Source organism: Eleginops maclovinus, chromosome 12 (assembly GCF_036324505.1).
Source record: "Eleginops maclovinus isolate JMC-PN-2008 ecotype Puerto Natales chromosome 12, JC_Emac_rtc_rv5, whole genome shotgun sequence".
NCBI lineage: Eukaryota > Metazoa > Chordata > Actinopteri > Perciformes > Eleginopidae > Eleginops > Eleginops maclovinus.
The window spans coordinates 9,211,417-9,236,686 of NC_086360.1; the positions used below are offsets into that span (position 1 = coordinate 9,211,417).

The following is a 25,270-nucleotide window of genomic DNA, read 5'->3' on the forward strand; positions in this document are numbered from 1 at the left end:
GTAATACTGTTTTGTTTGGGTTAGTGTTGCACTGGATTTTCAAAAGTAAAGAGTCTTAGCTTTGAAAGCCCAGACTGTGATCCAAATGCAAACACTAAGGACAAATTACCACCAACGTTCTTAAGCACAGGATCCAAAGCTCCCATCACTTTATATTTGATTGAAAGGTATTTTAATGCAGAAATTAAAACTTGGCAAAAACTATGAAGTTCTTAATGTATTCTGATGCTTTCAAAGGTTTGTTCTCACATCTAATGATACTCGTAATCAGTTTAAACACAAACTGAATCATTAGTTTTGATCATTATGAATGTTGGATAATTAAGCAGATATACCCATGCTGTGTATGGTAATTGTTGTGTTTGATCCCCAGCTCTGCATTTTCTTAAACCTGGTATCAGTGCTTCTATCATTTTTTTAGATCACAGTTTTACCCATCAGTTAATTATTTAGTTTTGAGTTACAGTAAATATCAGTCCACAACAGGAGAGTGTTGCTTTTCACTTGCTCAAAAAGCGCTCTACAATTTGAGCTAATTCCTATGAACTACTCATACATCAAAAGCCGAGTCAGGATCAATTACGTGTGGTCACCTTAAAAGCCAGCAGAGACGCGGTGGCCGTGTTATTGATGCGATGGAGTGCTAACCCATTGGGCTCTGCATGCGTGGGTTTAAATCCTAGCTAACAGGCTCCTTTTAAAACAACCCTCTTCTAAGGTCCATTTCTTTGATACATTTTACTGAAGCAAAACCTGATGAAAGCAATGTCTCGCATAAACCAAGCAGGGTTTCTTAGCATAAGCATTCATAGCACAAAAGGATGTGTACATTATTTAAGGATTTACCAACAAGAATTGATTGACAAACAGCTTTTTGTGCATAGTCAGAATATTCATATATGATTCATAATATACATTGAATGGACATACTTTTTTTTTAAGGGCTGTGACTAGATAAGTATTCATTTCTACCTACACCTTTTCACTCAAAGTGCAACATTGTTTATTGAGTATTTCATGTTTATGTTTGATGTTTGCTGGGTGTATTATTTGTATTAACATTTTTTTAAAATACAATCTAATTTAATTTAATACCAACAGAAAACCTTGCATTTTAGAGGTAATACAAATGAACAGGATTAATAGGAGGATATATTCAGATTCGTAACTTTGTAAAAATACTCCGTTACTAGTAAAAGTCCTGCATTTAGGATGCCAGCAAAGTAAAATTATGTTAATATTGTTATCAAGCATATCAAAATTAAAGTGAAAATGTATTTAGAAGAAGGATGGTTTGGAAGCAGCAACAGAATTACACTATATAAAGTTGTAATTTAGGACTGAGGCGAAATGGTTCTTATTGCACACATTTGTTTGACTGTCAATTATCCTGTTTAAAAAGTTTCTTGGAGACAATAATCCGAGTTGTTACTGGTCAGTCAATTTCCGCAGACGACCTGCCTGAAGCAGAGATTCAGTCCTCGCTCTCCCTGATCTGTACAAGGTCTCACAGCGTAATTCCATCTGATCGAGGATACCGCAGAAAGGAAGTTAGGGCCCCTGCTTTCCTTTCAGTAGTTTTACTCAAACATAATCTTCCACCAGAGCCCAATCAGATTAATTCTTTGGAGTACATCATTGCCCATAAAGGAACAACAGTCTGTCGGTAGAGATAAGGGGCCGCGGGGCTGAGTCGCTGACCGGCCATGCCTGTGTCTGGTGCTATGCTGATCAGATTTGGCCACAAACAGGGTCCTGCGCTGCCAGGTAATCAGGAACCAGAGTCCGCCTCAGGAGAGCTGCACTCATTTTGATAATGTCATTAGATGACAGTGCCCCATCATTGCTTCACTTGGTAAGTTAATATTTGGGAGTTGTCCCCTGCTTTTACAATGGCCATCTGGGTTATATTCGGTGTGTGCTTGGCAACATCCACACATGTTCTTCCACGTGGGCATGTGTGTCTGTATCTGCACAATGAGGAGTGGATCATTGCTGCAGTGAATGGGCTCAAACGGCATTAGAGAATTGATTACCGGTCCCTGAGCGCTGATAGACTGAGGCTGTGAGTTGAGGCCCTCTAATCAATGGCCTGTGTGTGCCTGGAAATATTGCAACTCATCGAGACAGGGCAGATCTGCTGGCTTCTCTGATAGCCAAGTACCTCTCAGGATACATCGTAATTGGTTGGAGGATGGTGCTGGCAAGCTGTAAGTATGTGGTTCAGTTCTGGCATGAGGCACTCGTCCTGGGTTGCTTCCTATCTGTACCCGCGTGGGAATTGGCTTCATTGCAAAGTTGGCGTCTGCTTTTTCCTCAATGCGTGCGTAAATACCTAAAGTTAGAAGCCTGAACATTCATAACATTATATTTTTCTAAATCCTGCGATGGAATTATTATTCCTTGGCTTTCTCGCCTTTCTCGGATCAAACACAAGATGCAAACTAGGGATGTCACGACAGCAGAAATGTAAATTTCAATACAAATACCTGATATAATTCCATTGTAAATAAATGAAAACCAAACAATACATGCCATGTGTTCCACCATACAAACCTTAATTATCTCATTTTATAGGTCATAATTGACTAATAATTTCTTGAATTGCCAAACATATCCTTTAAACAACTTTACTTATCATTTATTATTGCCGCAATCAACATTTTACGTGCCTTCTCCGAATGATTTTTTGTTCAAAAGCATCACAATATGATTCAATGTAACCTCCCCCTGTTGACATCAGTTGGTTATTTATTATTACAGTATAAGACTGCGCCAGACCTGTAACTCTCCTGCTCTTGTTAACGACACAGTTTTGTTGCTCACGTCATGTTCCATTATAAGAGGAAGGGTGCTTTCCCTTTCCCCCTGCAAGGAGAAGACGTTACGATGTAATTTTGCCTGACTCATAGTACTTGCGTAGAAAAACAAGTCACGTGTACAGAATTTTGGCACCAACTTGGTATTGAAGACACTGTTCTCATTTCATCCCTAATGCAAACATTTCACCGTAGCAAACCGAGAAGCCCGTAAAAGATATCCGAAATATCACATATTTGGCGATTTCATACTTTAATGGTTGCTTTCCGTGATATCTGCTTCTTTCTTTTACCTATACCTTCCCCCTTTTACCGACCACCTGATTTTAATAAGCTTGCTGTGCTCCTTAGTTTCTCTTGCTTAATTGCCCTTGCACTCGGCAAGGACACTATAACCAGGGATTACCCTCTAACCCTAACCATAACCCTAAGACACATTTTTTTGTTAACTTAATGATATAGCTTAATATCTCATTAGCATAATACTGCACAAAGACTTTAATAGCTGTATTTGCCCGGCATACCATGTTTAAGCCAAGCTTAGGTTTGGTTTTGGAACTGATATAGTGACATTTTATTTTGTGAAATGTAATATTGTCTTTTTTTGCTTTAGAAATATTCAAGTATTTCCATTAACTTCAGAGGTAAAACAAGCCCTAATTAGATTATATTATTATACATGGGCATAATAATGTCAGATAATTCTATCTCGCTAAAGCATTTTCTCTTTTTTAGTATGTTATCTAATTGGAGAAACTACACTTGTAATTGATAATCAAATCAACTTCGATTTTCAAACATGGTTTATAGTCATGTTTTTGGCTTAATTGCGTTAAAATCATATATAATAAAGCTGACTACGTTTAGCTTTATTTCTCAAGTGCATTCAGGACATGTAATGGCCATTCCAACCTCTAATAGCCTCTATCTCAACATTTATTCTTATCCGCTGCACAAATGTGTGTTTTAGATACAGTACCGTGATCCTGCATTCAGGGGCTGAAAATTGTTTCCACTCTATTTAGAATTTCGGCAAACGCTCTGATCTGTTGTGGACCCCCATCTCCTTCTTTAGAGCCGTGTGCTTCTAGGTTTAATGCGTTGTTTGTCTGTGAGATAATTTGTTTTCCTTTCAGCTTACAGTGAACCACAGGCTGGTATCCATCACTCTGTAGAAATAATGAGCAAATTACCTCCTTACGAATGTGTTCACTCATATCTATGATTCCATTAAAGTCTTACCCTGAGATAAAGCGCCTGCCAATTTGGCAAGTCTTAATGCTTCAAAAAAGAATAAATCACCTCCTTGGGGACGTTCTGATCTTCTTACTCACCACCTGTCAAGTGCAAGTTGAAATATATTTAGTTATGCCCAGACTTTGTTGGTCCTTGATACTCTCAGAAATATTTGCTTCTGTTTTTGGAAGTTCAGCAATGGTCATTTTTTGTCTGTCCCCGGTTTTATAGGGGGCAGAGCTGTAGTGTGAGGTCCTGCTTTTCCGTAGGATAAGCATAACTGCATAGGGATATGGATTCATCAAATAAGAAGTGATTTCACATTTTGAAAAAAAACAAAAACAGTTCATAACCTGTATTTAATGCACACCTGAGGGTATGAAAGGAAAATGTTGTTATTGTCTATAATTGAATTATTGTAATAATACATAATTAATATAAATATATAGATTTATTTGCAGGGAGTCTTTTCATTATAAAATGTTGCTCTAATTGAGCTTTAATCTTTACTTTGATGGAAGAATTAAGGAAGAGACATATGTATGTAAAACATGTAATCTTTTATAATATATGTTTGCTCAGCAGCCTTTTCATTGAAAGCAACTCTCTAGAGATGGTGCTGAGCAGATTATTCTTGTTCCTATGGTAATGATTTTTGGTTGATAGATGTGAAATAAAAATAGAGCTTCTGGCATGTATTCAACAGGTAGCAGGATTGGCATCATGTGAAGTCATTTTCAAGCAACACTTCACAGTGTTCCTTCACAGGGGAAAGCATTACAATTACATATTTTATTTCCCACACTTCACTATTACTTTAGCATTTAGGATCCGTGTTTTTTTTTTAAAAGCTTTTTGGGAAACAGTAAAAGCATTTCGTTTTTTGTATTATTGTTACAATCTTTTATCAGCAAATTCTCTTTCAGATTATAACTTCAGATCAAAGACTGTATTCAAAGCCTGGAGCAAATATGCAGTTCTCTGAGAATATGCTACATCTATATTCATTTGTGAAGACTAGAAAGTATCAAAACACATTTCCCTCCCTTTAATTAATGAGCTTTTCCCCAGCATGAAAAAGAAAATGCTGATTCAAGGGTTGTCAAGTTTAAAGACATGATTAGTAGTTAGAGTCACACAATGTTCATTAGTAGTAAGCATTTACAGTAGGGGACCCTAGTTCCCACTTAGAAACTGATTAAATTTGACAGTGGTAAATTACTTTTACATCATTCTGTTATTTACCTTCCCGTTTTTTGCGGCTGTAGAAGATTAAACATTTTAGAATTCAAAAAAATAACAGATCTACTAATCATTTAACAAAACCAAGATGAAAACCATAGATTTATAAAGGTTGAGAGTCTTATCACACACTAAAGAAGCCCTTTATATGAACTTCACTTAGGGTTTGGTTTATTTTCTTCTATGTCCAAAATGTGCGTAAGGAGGGAGATGTTGACATTTCCTAGCACGATGGTCTTACTTGAAAAGGCCAACATATTGAAATGAACAAAACAAAAGCTGGTTTAACATTTTCAGTGATTCCTCAGTTGTAACTTGTTTAAATTGTTCATGAACAAAAGAGAGTCATTCTCAATAACACAAGATAATACAGTTTTTACACAGCAGGACATTTTTACTTTATCAAAAGAACACATCAAAGGTGCTCTCTGGACTCACAAGACTAGTACATTTGAACTAACTCATCTTTAACGTACAGCTTTCTGGGTGGGGGATAAATTCATTTCCAAGCTCAACACAAAATTACACGAAAGATGTACTTGTCTCAACAAATCCATCTTGGCAACCAATTTTCCAATAGGGGGATCTGCCGCAGATAGGGTTAAAGAGCACACCTGTAAGGGATCAATACAGTGCCTGTAGTGTTTGCTTTGTTGTGATGACAGAAGCCTCTGCTGGGGCGCCATGAAAATGTCACCAAATGAGTATCAACCCAACATCATGTGATTGATTATTACTGTAGTATAGAATCATTAGTAAAATCCTAAGAATGCACTCATCTTAGGCTCACCGGGTGTTTCTGATAATTTTTTTCAAAGCTTCTTTGATTATTCTCTTTTAGTATAGTTTCGAAGACATCTTGGTTAGGCAAGAATGATGCCATCCTTCCTGCACATTTGCTGATCTGAATTGTGTAAGAAGCAATTTCTTCAATCAATCAATTTATCCCTGGTTGCACCTGCAAGCATTTAATCACAAACAAAATGTAAAGGCTCGCACAATTAGTAAATCAATCAAACCGACAGTGCCTTTTTTAACAGATTTGCCCATCATTCAGTAAAATCCTCTTGTGAATTCCTGTTTGCTCATGCCATAAGAAGTGGTAACACTAAGCCAGAAATGTCTGTTAACCCACTAAAGTGCTACTATTGTATCTGTTGATGCAACAAAACAAGTCATCATGCTGTTCTTTGTACTTTAAGACGACATTATAAACAGCTTAATTGGCCATTTAACAAGAATTCAACTTGCATTCAAGTTGCTTTTAATTACCTGCAAACAGTTCAACAACAGTTCCCAGGAAAGATAGAAATCAATGTTTGATTTGATGTTGGAAAGGCAACTTCCAGAGGCAGAAAAGATGTAAAGCAAGAAAGGCAAATTTCAGTTTCATATTTGTATTTTGTGTCTCTAGTTGGACATGTTTACATTCTTTAATGTTCAAAAAGCTCTTTATTTTTCTCATTCTGCCTGTGCTGCAGCAGCTCTTTTCACCCTCTGTCTGAAACCAGAGCCCAGTCTGCTCTGATTGGTTAGATGACTGGCTCTGTTGTGATTGGTCAAACGCTTAGAGATGTCCCGCCCATTAACCCAGGTTACTATGTTAAGGAAGTTAAAAAAAAGGAGTCCAATGGAGGCGTTTCAGGCAGGGAGAATAACTCCCTCAGAGGGAACTTAGCCTTTGCAGACCCTTTACATGCACAATAACCTATTTAACACACTCCAGGAAAGGGAAAACCCCAAGAAACAGAAGTTGACCCAGTGAGGATACCAACATATAATTTGATGGTTAGATTTTGTAGCTGGCTGGACTCATTAGCCAACTCAACACAGCTCTCATTTGAGAGTTGATTTGACATCTTCTTACACTCGAACGAATATGATTATGCAGCCTGAATAACGGCTTTGTATCATAGTAAGGATAAGTGCTGCCTATTAACAAAAGGCCTGAAACCTTCAGTATAAAAGCAGTTATTTTCAGAAACCTACCAGAGAAGTAAAATTCAGCAGAGAAGAGAACAACTGGCAAGTCCCTTTCAAGTTTTTGAACACCTTTTTTTAAAAAAAATTTATCAGCGGGGAAGTAACATTACAAGACAGCCATGAGGCCTTGAGCAGTGTCTCTTTTGGATTTAGGAACGTACTAATCCTTCCCTACTTCTAAATGTAAATGTTAAAATAAAGGCTTCCTGAGGTCCCATAAATGTTTCTCAACTCCATCATCTGGAGACCATGTAATGCAACAACAAAATACCTCCTGTTAAATCAGATGCTGAATCTTCTCATTTCTGGGAACCCTTAGAAAATAGGAATATGAAACATTGTTATCTTCTACAACTCGTTGATCACCACCAAAAGATTATATCTTACAATGTAAAAATGTCTGTGTCATCTCAGGCCTATGATGGCTGCTGCTCCATGTGCACTGGATATCCAGCACCAATTGAACTTTAATTTTAAGCCAGGAGTGCGACAGTAGTTTAATTAAGCTTATGTAGCAGCCTTTCCCTCTCCCGTTTTTATTTCTCAACACCTCCCCCGCTTCTCTCTCTGTGCCCTTTTCGAGGCAGAGAGGCTCTTTGGACTACAATCAATTAATGAACCTCGTTGTCTATGTTTATGAGCATTAACATGCATGCGGGGAAAAGGCTATGTTAATTTTCAGCCTGTCACAATCCCAATTGGCGCGTCACACCAAGATCGTTTCTGGAGGTGGGCGTGTTTGTTTTTCCACCACCTCTTGTCTTGCCCCCCCCACACCCTTCCAGTGGAAATGGTAATAGCAAACAGTTAATGCCATCTTATGAGACTTTCACTGCTTTTTGAATGTTAAGCACTTTTTTATTGAATTGGATGTTTGCTAATATCTCACATGGTGCCGGGGGTTGGCATGATTCACCCTCAGCTTCTCTCAGGGTAATTCTACCATGCAACACTCAGGGGAAGCAAATTTGCATCCATTGCATGACTAATTTAGCTGTTTGCTTTCACAGAGCTGGTGTACACACCATATATTTCTCTCCCCCTTTTCCTTTCCCCTTTCTCTCCACGTTTCCCTTTCTTTCTTTCCTCACCCCTCTCATTATGCATCTCTTTTGAGAACCTGTCAATGTGTTATTTCAACGTCGTCCATAACATCTACCAATTCACACTGAAAATGCTTTTTTCATTGGACTTCGTTCTCTCAGTGGTGCGAAGGACACTGAAAAGGTTGTGGCGTTGTTGACTGAAACCTAGCGTTGTATATTACAGAGAGAGAATGCAACACAGGGCAGCTATGAGGTGCATAAACACACATTGCCTGCACAGGACTAGAAACTACTCAAGTAAATGTTGATCACAACTAAATAAATGCAATAATGTTGTGTTGTCTGGTGCATCAAATGTTAATTTTCATTAGCAATGTTTGAATACACAGCAGTAAAAATACATATCTTCAATTATGATGTTACTTTAACTGCTTAATAGCTGAGCTTTTTACTTTTTAATCCACACTAATTATGTATGTGCTGTAAATGGCAGTTATTTATATAAAAAAATAATAATAACAATGACTTGTTTATAAAAGAGATACAAAATCGACCAATTAAGTCAAAAGATATTTGATTCTAAAATGTGATGATTGTCAACATAAAATATTATTTAGTAAGTCCAGAAAGTTGTAGTTTATCATTGAAAGTTGTTGACACATGCAAAATTTGGTTGAACATATTTCCGTGTTACGTCTTACAGTGCAACAGTTTTAGGAAAGACAATTTCTTGACCAGCAGTTGTTCAATTCAAATTGGATTGAAATTGTATTTGTCTACTTTGTTTGTATTTTTTTTCAGTAGGACAGGAGTTTACCTTTGGTGATTCAGGATGTCGCCTTTGGGGATTGATGACTCAGCGTTCTAATAAAGCAGATACCCTGAGTTATTCGTCATTCATATTACATTTTACAACCATTTTTTTAATTTGTAATTTCATTCGTTAGTTATGCCTTTTTTTATTTTAATGAATGTAGCTAGAGCTGACTGGCTATTGGGGGTATTGACATTTCCCTTATTTTTGTGCTGAACTGCGATTTGTCAACTGGTTCTCATGGCTGAAAAACCCATCAATGGATCCAACATAAGACGATTTAAGTTGGTGAGCAAATCTGGGATGTGGGAGATGGTTCAGAGGTCTGTAAACAAGACCTAAGGCTAATCTGCCAGTAGCAGAACTGCCATTGCTATGGTTACCTGCAGTCGGAAATACCTGTGCAATGGTATAGAACAGGGATTATACTGTTGCTTGAGCCACCCAATATAGGATTGGACAGACATCTGAAAACCTATCTGTATGATGTGTTATACACTTGCATTTAAAAGTCTTTATTTAGTTTTTTTCTTCATGGTTGTCCATATAAAACAAGTAGATAGGCGACAGCTACAGCCAAACAGCAGCACAAAGAGCAAACAAGTCTTACATTTAACGCAGGAACTCTCAGCTCATGAGTCTAAAATGACTCCTAATTGGTGCAAGGGTTTGTACATTTGTATCGCCTTTTATTTTCCTGAAAATGTGCTCTCTGTAAATTCAGATTGTGTGAAATTGTTGTATCTGCTCCCCAAGACAACCAACTAGGATACAGCTCTTCCTTTTCACCGAGACACACACATCGTCACATTAGCCGGCGACCTCTGACCCCGGAGGATTATTTGTTCCACATGCTCTACTGCTTGGGACATTCATTAAGTAGTTAAGTGTACTGCACAAAGCCCTGTATGTAAGAGCAGTAAGATAATGTATCTGTTTGAGCAGCTGCCAGTGGTACCTTTTAAGAACTGCTGTTTGGGATGAGGCGGGATTTATTGGGATTTATATTATTCTTTATAATTCTATTTGTGTAAAATCATCTGTTGTGTTGATTCGTTAGCTTAGAAGGAGCTAATATCTACTTTGGGAGCTGAGTCCATCTCTCTACTTCTTCTGCTCAGAAGGAAAAAACAAACACTGTCCCTAGATAGGATCTCTTTCATTATAACGGCAACCTCTAGGACTGAAAAATGAAGCCCATGTGAAGGTGCTTTACACTTATATATGTATGTTGGATTCAACCGGCTGCAAAAGCTAGTCAGCTTGTATAGAAATCAATGGAAAAATTAGCCTACTTCTCCCTTGATTTATTATCACTTTTAACATTTTCTGTAATGGGTTAATGGTCTCATTTGAAGGTCTTCTTTAGTACAGCATGTTGTTAATTTGGAAATGATGATTCCTCTCAGAGTAAATCAGACAATAAAGTATGCTTAAGGGTGCGGCTATGTTCGGATTGACAGGTCGCTACCACATTATGTGGTTTAGGTGATCACCTTGTTTCCTTCTTAGAACTGTTCCTTTTCAAAATGTGTTTTAAGTCTCTGACATTCTTTAAAGGAAAGGGAGAGTAGAGGGGTATTTTGTTGATAGATATCCCTGAATCCCTTTTGAGGGAAATGTGGGTGTATATCTTCTTTTCTCTGCGGACCAAAGCTCATCCATGTTAATCAGGGCTTTTGCACCTTTGCCATTAATGGCAAGTCAGGTGAGGGGTGATGTCAACACCGGGCCCCTTAAAAGCCAGACGTTTCCAACACTCCCCCCCATCCATCTACCCATCTATCTGCAGTAATGAGTACTCATCCTGGCCTCCACCGACGGCCCAGAAATTGGAGTCATGATTATGAATTTATATGAGTGTTTAGGAGTGGTGGTTAGCCCAAATGCCACTGTTGCCAGTGGAGAATGGATTTATTAGGCTGATGGTTTTTCTGTGTTAATTTGTGAACAAGTGGGAGCTGCGTGGGGCAGATAACTGGATTTGAGTGGGTGGTTAGAAGTAATCTGTAATTTCTGTGTAATTTTTATCAAAAAGGATGGAAAAAAAGGATCTACGAGAAAGAAACAAGCATTATACATGAACGATTTATAGCATGTACACTGCGCTCAAAGCATTTAAGTAAATTTTATGGAAATCTTGTTTTGCTTTTGATTTAATTATATGAGTCCTAAGTTTCCCAGCACAATCATTAAAGTTCCATTTCTATCTGTTTTATGGGAAGGTCAAAGTTTGAAGTGTGATAAATCATTTTTAACATCAATCCGACAAAGACCAAGCAAACTAAAACCCGCTGTAGTATGACTGTTTCAGTGTCCAACAACCTCTCAAATGTAGTTATTACCATTGTTTATCATTCAGGCTGTCCATCTGATGTTATGGTCGAGACAGATTACATCTGCTCCTGGTTCCATATTGTCCCTGACCCCTTCTTCTTTTTAAGCACCCTGTCACTTACTGCTTCAAAACTACCATTTAACCCATACAGCTGTGGGCCACACAGCTCTTATCGCCTCCAATGCTTTAATACTTGGATTAGATAGTTAAAGGTTTGAGCTATGGTTTCATTTTGACTGAATTGAAAAAAAATTTATTCAATTTGATGCTGAGGAAAATACTGACCTTCTGGCAACACGTGATGGACAAGAGGTAATCTAGAAGATGATAAAACGTCATCACTTAAAATACAAATATGGAGGATTTTTTCACCTGTACCTTTCATGTACATGACCTGAATTTTAGAGTTGCAAAACAATTCAGTTAAGATTAAGAAGATAAATGGTTCCCTCTTTATATATAGATATACAGAAAGACAGACGATTCAGACAATTTAAATAAAACTATCTTAATCCCCGCTGTGGAAGTAAAAAACGATCTGTACAAAAGGAGCTTTTCATGTTACCAATGCATATGTATCAACTCTGTAGAACTCATAGAGAAAAAGGGAGGACAGAAGTCGTTCTGAGCTTCTGGCATTTATTCCTATTCTAATTTTCTTAATCTTGCTCTCAGAGGGAGACTTTGCTTCAACCCTATTAAAGGCAGCCATCTGACAAATGATGCCAATAAGATGCATATAATACCCACTTTGGCTGCGTTTTTTTCAACAATAGCCACTTGCATTTCAATTTTCCTTTTACTCGAGTTCCCATTTGTAATGCATTCATGATTTTTTATAGTAGACATATACTGTATGGATAGATACTGCATATGTCACATATCCCAAGATCAACTAAGCAGTGACTCCACTTGGACGGAAGATGAAACTGACCATGCTGTTTAACAAACTGACACAAATATGCCATATTTTAATAGCCCCGAATACATTTTTTCATGCAGATGGCTTTGTTTCCTTGGGCTCTGCTGTAACAAACACAATTGCTATTAGAGTTCAAGTTCAATTCACACACTGGCTGTTACTCACTTGACAACTCACTGTGTTTGCAAATTAAGAATAGAGATGAATGCAGGAATAGACACTAATAATTAAAAATAATAGTGGCTAGTAGCCACTGGTGGCTAGTATAGTATAATATTGATTATGTAATACAATATAGAAAAGGCAACTACCCTTTAGTACCCTGCCCTGTTAGCGTATCAGCTCCCACTCTGCCTGGTATTTCTACAGTACCATAACAAACTAAAACCCACCATTGTATAACTACTGCACTGACTACCCTCAAAGTGAGTTATAACAGCGTTCATCATTCAAACCATCAAAGGAATCTGTCTCTCTGATAGTAAAGTCAACCGATAACATCTGCTCCTGGCTCCACACCGTCCCTGACCCCTTCTCTTCTTTAGGCACCCTGGCATTTACTGCTTCCAAACTACAAATTAACCCATACAGCTGCTGCGCAGATGTTGTTTGCTTCCAATGCTGTTTCATTCTGTTTGTCACGGATAAGCAGTAATGCTATTGAGACATGCACTTTCATTCTCAAAAAAGTCCTGAAAGAACTTTTTATGGTCACTGGCCATGGTTATTGTCAGACTCTGAAATATTCTTTATTTCTATTCATCACTGACAATTCAGCAGCATATTTCTACAGTACCATACCAAACTACAGCACATCCTAATATGACGGTTTGACTGTCCAACTTCTTACTGAGTTAATCCAACGTTCATCATTCAAACCATCAAATAAAGGCTGTCTCTCTGATCTTAAGCTTAACATCTGCTCCTGGTTCAAGGTGGTCTCTGGTCCCTTCTTCTTTTCACCCTGTTACTAACTGCTTCAAAATCACAAGTTAACACATGTTTGCGCCCAGTGGAGCTTTAAGGTACACTCAAATACGTGTGTCTGTATGTAACATATTTTGGAAAATATTGAATTTCAAGAGCTTTCAGAGGATTTGGACATGAGTAATTGCTGAGTTGTTATCCAAAGCCAAGCTATCAATTAATACAGATTATTGCATGGAGCCACAGAATATTTCTCGAGACAATGAATTATCACCTGGAGGTGGAGATGGATGAGTTACAGTACAGGTGGCAAGAAAAAAGGTGCTTGTAGATATTGTGTGTTTTAAAAAAAAATTAGACTTTCTAATGCTCAAACCTGAAACAAAATATCATGTATATATCATGTGTGGACAAAACATGTGTTCTATAATACAATTTCAAGAGTCATCTAATATCATAGATTCACAACAAAAAAAGGTTTTAATTGAAAATGCTTAAACATCAATCTAGACACAGCCCAATCCAATCGGACTGAAAGGCAAAGATGCTTTCTCCCATCTCCATGATGACACATCTCTTGTCTCTTTTACAGCCCTCAGATCACAGGTGTTATATCCAGAAGAAATTGTGTGTATATTGCATTACATGTCCTCTGAAATTCATCTTGTGTCTGAAGCAAACTCACATGCAAGGGAAGAAAAATCCAATAATATTCAATCCGGATGCCGTGTGTAATTCATTGCACACTATGCTGTTTCTGACAAACAAAAACAGATTGCCATTTTTAGAACAGTTCTTGAAGTGAGTTCTTTAACCCTACCAACACTTTTGGAACCCTAAAATCTTCTATTAGATTGCGAGACCTGATCTCCCCCAAACAATAACATAGTAATCTTCAAACTGGTTAACTCTCCACTGATATACACTGTTGAAAATTAGCATTTCATCCATGGTCTTAGGGCATACCTGTCAACAAAGATCGTGGGTCGAATACTGGCAAGCTTTTGGCTAGTGGATTGTGTAAGTTTTAATTGTAGCAAGCAAATGAATGCAGTGAAGGAGGGCAGATTTCCTTTTTTTGGTATCTGATGCTTATGTACAGCATGTTAATTATTGACTGTCTAGTTGTCCTTATTTTTACCTTGATGTATTTTACGTCCACTGAACTTCAGCCATTATTCAGAATAGTTTTACTTTCCTTCCCTTAAATGTGTTTGGTAATAATCTCTGATTTTGACACACCTTGAACATTGGTGCATCCCAACCAAAACCAAAAGGCTCTATTATGCTTTTGGGGTTGTCCCTTTCCTGTAGTGTGTTGTGTAGGTTTTTGTCGCATGTAAATGGTCTGCAAAGGCTGAAATCCCAAAGTTCCCTCCAGAGGGAGTTTCTCTCCTACATACTCCCCCTTGCCTGAAACGCCTCCATTCAACTCCTTTCTTTACTTCTGTAACATAATGACCTCACTAAGTAACACTCGCGCTCAAACACATTGTACGTGATCAGAGCAGGGCTCTGGTTTCAGACAATTCAGACAAAATACAATTATGAAACCTGAAATTAGATAAAAGAGCCCCTTTAAATATGAGCAACATTTCAAAATAGGGATGCAGTTAACATGAATTATTATTGAATTGGACAATTTTCTGTTAATAAAACTGCCTAGACAATAATGGGAAACCAGTCAAGTGCATTTAAGGTATTTTATCAGAAATAAACAAAAGAGAATGGAGGATGGAGAGTAAGCACCAGAAGTTAGTGGAATCTCTCGATGGTTGTATGTACAAGAATTATTAGCACCAACATTTTCAACAAAACTGAAACGGAGGAAGGGACAGACCAGGGGAAGGAGCTGACGTCTGTAAACTTGGAGGCCTAAACAGGTGTCACCAAATTACTTTAATGACCCTCCAGACCACAAGCACCTGCAAGAGGAGACAGTTGAGGCCAGTTTGGGCAGAAAGTGAGGGGTCGTAACAATCTGGACCAAAGTAGATGACCCTCCGTTTGACAGGCAGACATCCCTAGAGCCACTCCACTATGGCGGTGGGCTATGGTCAAGCCCCTCAGAGTTTCCTACAACCATGAGAAAAAATGAGTTTCCTTTTTCAACAGTTCTCATTCAAATCAGCATTTTTCATATTTGAGAAGCTAGAATGAATTAGGATTTGGACAGTAAGGACATTGACTTTAAGTATTTATCAGTTATCAACAATTGAATAGTTATATTATATAATAGTTCACTGGAAAAGTGCTTCCCAGGTCCGGTTTTGCAAATCCATACCCCTTACCCACCATTATATCCAAGTAAAACCCAGACCTAATCGGACCGGTTAAGATCCATTATTAAACACATTTACATTTGAACTTCTCTTAAGGTGTTTTTAACTTCAGCTTTTGTGTTATTGTGGTTATATAAATGTAATTTATGTTGCTGTTAGATTGCTGCTAGATTGCCTCGTTAATACAGTGGTTTTATTTTGTGCACAGCAAGCCGGAAACAAAACAGTGTGACTGCACCCAAAATGTTGTTTTTAAAAGGCTTGAAGCTAACAAATATTGATTCATGTAATATTTTATTAGACACAAGTATGTTGTGAATTTTGGAAATTATTGTCTCTTCAATCTCTGTAATCTTGAGCTTTGGACAGAGGACTGATAAGTACAGTGTGTTTCTGATAGAAAAAGTGGAACATTGTTATGAAATACGGCCGATAATATTAGTTCATTTAGATTTAAAAAAAATAGTGTTCAGTCATTGTCATTGCTAATTTCACCTGAAAAAAATCAACATATTTTTGTTCCCTCTCACATGTAGTTTTTTTCCTGTGCCCACATCATGAATTCAAATAAACTGATTGTTGCAAACATAAAAATGTGGAAGGAAAACATTAACCACATTTTATACCAACAGCAACACTACTGTAACATTGCTCATGGCTTACAATGGGAGCATCATTTTGCACTGAAACTATTTTAAACAGACAGCTGCAATGCCTATGTGCCTTGACACACATTGCCGAAGATCTACTAAAAAGACAACATGTCACCGTACACCTTCCTGTCAACGTATAACTCCTCTGTCGCTGCTCTCCAGTCCCCAACCACTGGTCTCACTTCTCATCTGCTCATCGGCTTCACTGCCTCTGCTCTGTCGATCTCATTTTCTGTCTCACACATAGCTCATTGCTTTAGCCTTTCTTTTTTTCTTTCTGATTTCCCGGCATTGGATGTCTCCCTATCTTCCATAGGCATCATGTTCAGCTTTTAATATACATCCTGATGATTCGCCTCCACGCTGAGAGTTTCGTGCATTCCCTGGTGCTCTGACACCCAACCATATCTGAGTGCGAGACTCTCAAAGAGGAGAATTTTAAAAAATGTTTTGTTCTTGTGTGATGTTATCATTCAACCATCTCGACTGGTGATCAGAAGATGTCGTCTTAATGTTATATCACACCTACAGACTTGGTTTGACAGACACGCCCCTCTGTGCCAATAAAAAACTTGCAGGAACAAACATGCTTTTAATTTCGTGCTGACGTACGAAACAGCAGCGTCTCGTGGTTCTTGGAAGATCTTGGTTGGTTCAGTGACTATTGACCGTTCATGGTCCATACATAGCCCCCTCCGAGAAACAAATGTTACATTTCGATTAAACAATTAAGCAGGCAAGTAAGACTCAGTGAATGCTCAGCATTTACATGATACTGTATGTTTGTTTTCGTTGTCCTTTACGCAAACCAAGTGACAAACATCTTCAAATTCAAGTTTAAAGAATATGAAATGCAGCGTTTTGTAATGAACAAAAGGGAATTGTTTGGTTTGTTTCACTTGCTGAGCAATGGAAATACATTCCTTTAAGATTAAGTTTGTCATTGCTCGGCTGTAATGTCTTTGGAAAAATAAAAAGTACCTTGGGTTACTGACTGTCAGCTTTTATTAAACTCGGGTTGAAACAGCAGACTTCTGAAAGCTAGACCACCTGCTTTGGGTGAAACTGCTCAAAGGGCTCACAGGTATTCTCTGTTGAAATCATTATTCTAGCCACCTTTATTTAATTTCCCACAAACTTTATTAAAGCAGCTGAGAGCATTGGCTGCCAGACATATTATTCCAAAGGTCCATTTGCATAAAACTCAACTGCGCTATTCTGGCCATATTGGTCTCGGTAGAGCACTCTGCATTTTTACTGACGTAAAAACTGGGGCTATGTAGATGGTGTCACGCAAGTAATGTTACTCTTATAGATGGAGACCAGTGTTAATTAGACAGAACTGGAATGCTTTGCCGTTTCAAAGCACCACTATAGAGCCATTTGGATGCTGAGCAACTTTTAGCTTGTTAGGCCAGACTTGTATGACAGAATATGTATGACCCAGCTTTTTAGAAATCCTCTTGATATGTCAGAAAGGAAAGGAAATATGTCATTTGAAAGATTGCTGCTCTCCCATGTCCTTGATCAATATGGAACTTTTACTTGAAGGTGTCTCTGTAATTAGTGTCTCTGCAAGTGAGGGGCAAGTGGATGTGGAGGGAGGGAGTGGGCGGATTAATGCATGGACGTGTGTGCATGAATGTCACATTTTTCATCCTTGTTCACAGATTATAAAGTGAAAATCTGATCCTTCAAAAATAAGAAACCTCTGAAAAAAGTTAACACACAGATTTGATCCCACCTCATGTGCTTCGGTATACCTCCCTGCCCGTACTACATGGAGCATGATTCCCATGAATCCCTCTGACATAGCTGATGACAAAATCCAACCTTCACAGATCATTTGCATGCAAAACAAAAGCTATCGTCTACAAACTGCGCGCCCCTGAATTAACGCTTGATGTTATGCAAATGTAAGAATGCATGTTCAATCAATTCACGAAAGACACATTAAACTTCAATGATTGTAGAGAAAACTAAATATTAGGATATAACAGGAAGGAAGAAAATCAGCAAGTTGTAAGGATGACAAGTTAATTAAATTAATTTAATCACTACTATAGGTACAGGAAATGCCTAAATCATACGTAAAAAAATTACCCCACGGGGGTAAGATATTCGAATGCTTCCTGAAATGACTGAAATATGCAGTGATTTCCATCTGTGAGGATTGTGATGTACACTCATAGAGTAGATCAAAAGGCAACTCTACTATTCACACCTTAACTGATTTCCCTTAACACTTGACAAGTCACCCACCTCCCTCTTCTTCTATCTTCAGTATCGTGCATTCTAGTTACTCTTCCTTCAACTTTTCATATGCAGAGTAGAAAAAGGGTATCTGAATAGATGTGTTAGCAACTGTGGAGTTGACAGTCACCAACTCCGCCCACATGCCTTCACAGACAGCCGTCTTCAAAACCAATTTTGGGAATCCTCTCCCTTCCCTCTACGTTCATTATCGCTTTCCCCTCACTGAACATCTACAACGCATTCGGGTATAGGATAAAAGGCGTGCACACAGGGAGATGAATGGTTTGATTTTGATTCAAATTGCATAAAGTGGACTAATCGGAATAGCTGACAAAAGCTCTATGACGAAGAAGTGATAACCTGCAGGCTGCTTCCTTATTGCAGGAGATTGGAGTGAAGTGCCAGGCTGGTTTACAGGTCTAATTGCATGAGTCAGTATGGAGACTGAGAGACTGACATAGGAGGAAAAGTTCCTTTGGGATTAAACCCCAAGTTAATGAGAAGTCATGACTCACAGCTTTATGTTTTTTTTTATTTTTTTACTTTTCATAATTCAGCTATTTTTTTATACTTTTTTCATATAAGCCTGCTTTTATCTGCATTGTTTATTTTCCCTTTCTTTCTGGTTCTTCTCTACTGCTTTTCCTTCACTAGTTTCCTGTAACACTGATAGTTTTATTTTATGGATACATTTCAAGCTGGAACTTCTAATTCCCAAACCCCCTTAAGAAAGAAAACCAATCCATGGATTTTTGTCTTTTTGAGTTCCCTGGCTCCTCTGAGCCTCATTGGTGTTTTACTAACAGGTATAAGCTTGTTGATGTCAAAGAATTCACAATTACACACAGCATTCTCATTCACCCTGAAGGTCTGGTTTTAGTTGTCATTACCTAAGGCCGCATGACAGATCCTTGAAAACCAATAACACTCACCAAAATAAATCGCTGTCACCTGAAAACAAATCTTTAGTTTAGACTTGTCTGAAATATGATTTAGAGCTTATATATTTGCTCCCTTCAGATGAGTAAAAGGATACAAATTATCAATGTGGGTACTGTGAAATTGATGAATATCATGAATACTAAGCTACTGTTAAATTCATTCTAGCTAATTATACCGCTTACACTACAGCTATAATTCCATCAACTGTACTATCAGCAGTTCTGCATCAGATTTCTTATGAGCATGTGTTTAAGGGATGTCGCTTTGACTCTCCGTCTGTTGTTGTGTCTCAACCAATTAGATGGTTTGCTTTGTTATTTTCCTCTGTAATACTTTAAGCTAGTAGGTGTTAGCATGCTAACTTTCTAGATAATAATAACATTGTAAACATTATACCTGCTTAGTACAGATAGATACAGGTGCATACATACAGCTTTACAAAGCTGGCCATCCGTAGTTTAAGTGACATTAAATTATCAGCAACAAACTAAATTACAAATAAGTCCAAGACATTTTAAAAGAAATTTTGAATATTTTAGAATCGAGTGTGTCTTCTTTCTTGCCTGATGCCTGTAGGTATGTAGTCACTTTATTAAAATCAGGGTTTTGTTTAAAACAGGTAACAGGGGTGCTACGCCCTCTTACTTTTGGCGCGCGCCCTCATACCAAAATGCAGATTTTCCACGTAAAGTTTTAACCTAATGCCAGAAAACAATAGTTCTGTTCATCAAATATTGTGTAATTACTCCAAAAATATGAAAATCATATCAAATAATGTATGTCAGATTTTTTTTTTTTTTTACAGAGCTCAGAATAAATAGGAGGTCTGGTCGGTCTACCAGTGGACAGGTGGCAGGCAGCATCAGGCTTAAATCATTTAAACTGTGATTTCTGAATTAGGTCATTTCTACAGTCCTTTTCTCTGTAGAGGAAGTAAAGAAACCGTAACTCAGGATTTATTTGTGGTCTCAGGTGTTATATATGACTCAGCATCTTTAGGACATAAAGAAACCATTATTTTCCGCTTCGCTCTAATGCAATATTTTCATCGTACAGTGGGCGGGGCTGTTATTGTGGCCTGAAGTGACGTTAACGCCCTCGTACTATATTTTTCTAGAAAAAAACCTGAACATGATACCTAGACTGGCACACTATCAATATCACTTAATCCCATAATTATGTTGTTGGAATGGATTTTGAGTACTTCAGCTCTACTCAATGAAACATTTGAAGGCCGGTAGGATAATAAAGAACCCCCATCACTCCAGCAACAATCTGTTCTGTCTGCTGCCGTCTGGCAGACGGTACCGCAGCATCCGGACCAAGACCACCAGACTCAGGGACAGTTTTATACCACAGGCTATAAGACTGCTGAACTCCTGAGCTGTGTGAATGTCTACTCGCATCTGTTTATAGTACACACATACATATATATATATATACATATATATTATACACATCTGCCATACATATCTGTTTATAGTACACATATCTATATATTATACATATCTGCCATATACATCTGCTATACCTAATATATGCATCTGTCCATACCTCTTCATTCAACAGTGTAAAGTATTTAAATACTCTCAATGTATTCCACATGTGTATATATTTCACATCCTCAAATCTTTATTGTTGATATTGTAAATATTCTTCTCTCTTTTTCACTATTTTATTTATCTTATTTGCACCATGTATGTTGAGTTGTTGGAGGAGCATGGGACATAAGATTTTCATTGCCAACATATACGTTGTATATGCTGTGCATATGACCAATAAAACCTTGAAACCTTGAAATTTGTATGTGTGCAACCTATATCCCTCTGAATTGTATCTACTTTTCTTGTCTTATTTCCTTCAGAGCCAAGAAGAAGACCAAGCCCTTGAACCTTAAGATCCACAGCAGCGTGGGCAGCTGTGAGAATCTGCCCACGCAGCGCTCGCCCCTCCACACTGAACGATCCCTGCGATCCTTCTTCTTTCCCACCTTCATCCCTTCCACACCTCCTGTCCATGCTGAAACACCCTCTGCAAGTGAGTGAACTTTTTTAAAATCAGCTCACACTCTAGCTTTAATAAAATGAGGTGCCTTCACTATACCTCTTTCATATTTTAATCCCTTTCAACATCTGCTTATTTAGCTCTCAGGCAGCGTCTCATTTCTGGGATGTCAGTCTCCTAAATTAAATCAAAGGTCTACTGCTTTATTATCTATATTTATCTTATATGTGTTTTTCTTTTCTCACCTCTTTCCGCTTTCTAATGTCAATCTTGAAGTTTCTGCTTTATCTATTGTGCCGGAAAAAAATGCTCACTCATAATCACCATAATTATTTTTGGTAAGAATATATTTAAGTATAGCTCTATTGGAAAATGCAACAAATGACCAATCAGGTGGTGCCATAATGACCGGAGGTGGTGTGTTGTTGCACATTGGCAGCCTTATTGCCTGATGCATTATATGCATACTGCGGAAGCCATTATACATACGAGGAGATGGGGAGTAATGGAGGTTGTGTCAAGGCAAGGAGTGATGAATGATGATCACTTAGTGTTGTGAATAGTAGTAGACCTTTACTAACAGGTATGTGGGGCACAGCGCTGCATATTTGTCAGTAGAGGCATGAGGTGGAATAATCACACGCCATATAAAGCTGTGCTCGAATTACAAAACACAACTGTGATGAATGTGCATTTATTGTATCTCCCTTGCTAATTTCTTCCCTTATTTGTTTGGGATTCTTTTCTTATTTAACATACAATATTGCAGTTTCTTAAGAAATAGAAACAAGGCACAAAAGTAGAAGTATATGTATTTTTTACGTGGGATAAGTTCAAATTCAGTTTTCTCACTTGTCCAAACAAGCTAAACACATGTCAATCATACAATGATTACAGTCTAAAGTGCTTCACAGTAAAGAATTGGCAAACAGTTACCAATAGAATACATAAAAATAGACATAAAATGAGCATAGAATAGACATAGTATATAAAAGAGATCAAAAAAGAACATAATATATTTAATAATAATTGCATAGTCAAAATTCACATTGCGATTACAATTATAGGTACCTTTTCACATTTGACTTTAAGTTGTTGTCATTTAACTTGACCATTGCGTATCACGAGCTTTGTCTTTTGGCTGGACTAGTTGAAATCAGAAACATGAAGTGGTATGTGAATGTAGCAGTTGCTCCTTTAGAAAAAGCATGTTTATTTTGTTTTCTTATTTCATTTAAAACAACTAACATTTTATTAAAATGCAAGGTATTGTTATACTTAGGATGTCAAGTGTCATCTTTAACTTTTAATTTTGACACATTAAGTATTAATCTTGAAAAAAGTGTTTCAGGTTACAGATAGAAGTGGAGTATGGGCTTATTTGCAGTTGAGATGTTTGTGTTTCTTCACTGTTGATCCATCACTGTGTTGTTTCTATTAACAACAGCAACACAGAGCATAACATACATTTGCAGGGAAAATGAGTTCATTCTTTTTCATTTACTGCACCTTTTGTTTGTTAAAGATGAAGCTTTATTGTCTATATTGTCATAACTTGTATTAGATTTTACCATATAAAATGCCTTTGAGTACCCTTATAGCAGCTATACAATAACATGTATTATTATTATTATTATTAACATTATCATTAACATTATTTTTTCAGCTAAATATCAACCTAGAAATTGAATACCTTTGCTCTATGGAGGCTCAACATATAGTTACGCTGTACCCTGTTTTGCACAATTTTGTGCACAATTTTGTGCAAAACAACATTTGGGTAGAATAAGTATGGAATTGTATGTAATTAATGCAATGTGTATTTACTCGTAAATCACTGAGTGAAAGTGGAAGTTGTTTTTATTTTTATGTGGAGCTCCTTAGTTGATCCCTTTGGTCTCCAGATCCTATTTTAGTAATAGCATATGTGTCTATGCCTGAGCATCAGACACATGTGTATGCGCCCGTTAATCGAGGATAAACACCTGTCCCAGGTCTATGTTTGGGATTATGGCATCACTGCCGTCTCGTACGTCAGAGCCCTCCAGCCAACAGCATTGAAACTCATCTCTGTAGCCCTCAGAATCAAAACAAACGGAGGACCTACAAGGCGCTGAAGTGACCAAACGCTGTCTGCTCAGGATGAGTCAGTGCCCGGTCGAAGCTGAAACGTCAGCATCCTCCTTTAAGTTGTTTTGGCTTTCCACCTAGAGATACTTTTTGTGATAGTCTGGTTATGATACTATTAGATAACATTTGAGATTCACACTAGTGTCTCTTTGCTGGGGGTTTTGTTGCACATAGTGGAGTTCTGACTGACTTTCTAAGTGCATAGTATTCATCAAGCTATTCAGCATTGCTCACCTTCCTTAAAGAGGCCCTATTGTGCTTTTTTGGGTTTCCCTTTCCTGTAGTCCCAAATCCCAAACTTTCCTCCAGAGAGTGTTTCTCTCCCACATACTCGCCCCATGCCTAAAATGCCTCACTTGTAGTCCTTTTGGTCGCTTTCGCAAAACAAACAGATATCAGTATGTCACACTTGCGCTTCAATATACGAATATGAAACCTGAAAATTAAATACAGGCATATTAGAATAAACCCACAGTATCTCTACCTAAGGCTTGAGAACTACCTTTGTGATTTTGGGAGGGGGCGTATAAGAAACAGGTGCTAAAACAGAGGGTTTCAGATAGAATGTTCAGAGACATATCCTGCCAAACAGTTTGAGAAACATAATGTGTTTTTTGAACATTAGAAACACAAAACACAAAAATGAACCTCACATGAGCAATGGCTAATTGTTGTACATTAAGGCACAACAACAAATTGTTAAAGGTTAAGAAAAACATCACACATGCAAACATGCAGCAGAAACTACACAATCTAGTTTGTCTTGTTACATTCCTTTTTAACACCTATGCCTGAGTGCATGTATTGTCTTTAACGACACAATCTCTTCCTCTCAGCATTAATTTGCACTTAGGCCTAACTTGGTATTATAGGAATCAGGTAGGGAGGATCATAAAAGATACTGGAGGATAAAATGTATGTATTGCAGTTTATTTATTTATTTGCCCTCATGCATAACCTGATATAATAGGAAAAATACAAATAAAACGTTTGTTCTTACAGTTTTGTATTACCATAACACATGGAATAACAATGCAAGGCATGACAAATCTTGTGCTACTACTACTACTATTACTAATAATAATAATATTAATATAAATCATACACTTTATTTATAAAAACACCTTTCTGGTCAAATCACTGTTCTGTTTTGAGGAGTTTTGCTGAAAGAATTTGCTGGTGCTTTCAGCTCAACACAACCAAAGCACCTAGACCATGGAGAAATAACAAAAAGACATGATAGTACAATCTTGGGTGCTAAATCTGAATTTGTCTAGTGAGGCTTCTGACACACATATCATATATAAACAAAAGGATGCATGCACTCATCATTTATTTGGCCTTGCTAGTAAATAGAGATTGGCCATTGCACTGGTAATTTCATTCTTAGTGTCTTGTGCTGAGTCTGCTCATGTTTATGTATGTGGAATAGAAGTGTTTAAAAAATGATTTCAACTCAGTGTTTTTGTTTACCCTCATGGTCAACTTGAATAATACATTTTCTGAGTTTTTCCCCCCATGATAGTCATTGTTTTTCCAATGTATTAATTTATGGTGGCCACAGAGGGACATTTTTCAGCTAACCTCTTGCACCTCGGGCTGTTTGAGCTCACATAGTCTGATACCCTGACTTGTGATGATGCCTCGTGTACCAGCTCTGGGACTCGGCCAACACA

At 37.6% G+C, this 25,270-nt stretch overlaps 1 protein-coding gene across 3 annotated transcripts in view; it reads left to right on the forward strand.

Moving 5' to 3' along the window:
- Positions 1–25,270, forward strand: part of ksr2 (kinase suppressor of ras 2) — an 86,987-nt gene that overhangs the window by 24,382 nt on the left and 37,335 nt on the right. For all 3 annotated transcript variants that reach the window (XM_063896266.1, XM_063896265.1, XM_063896267.1), the window contains one exon: positions 21,325–21,497. In XM_063896266.1, the coding sequence (XP_063752336.1) occupies positions 21,325–21,497 (173 nt within the window). The remainder of the gene's footprint in view (positions 1–21,324; positions 21,498–25,270) is intronic.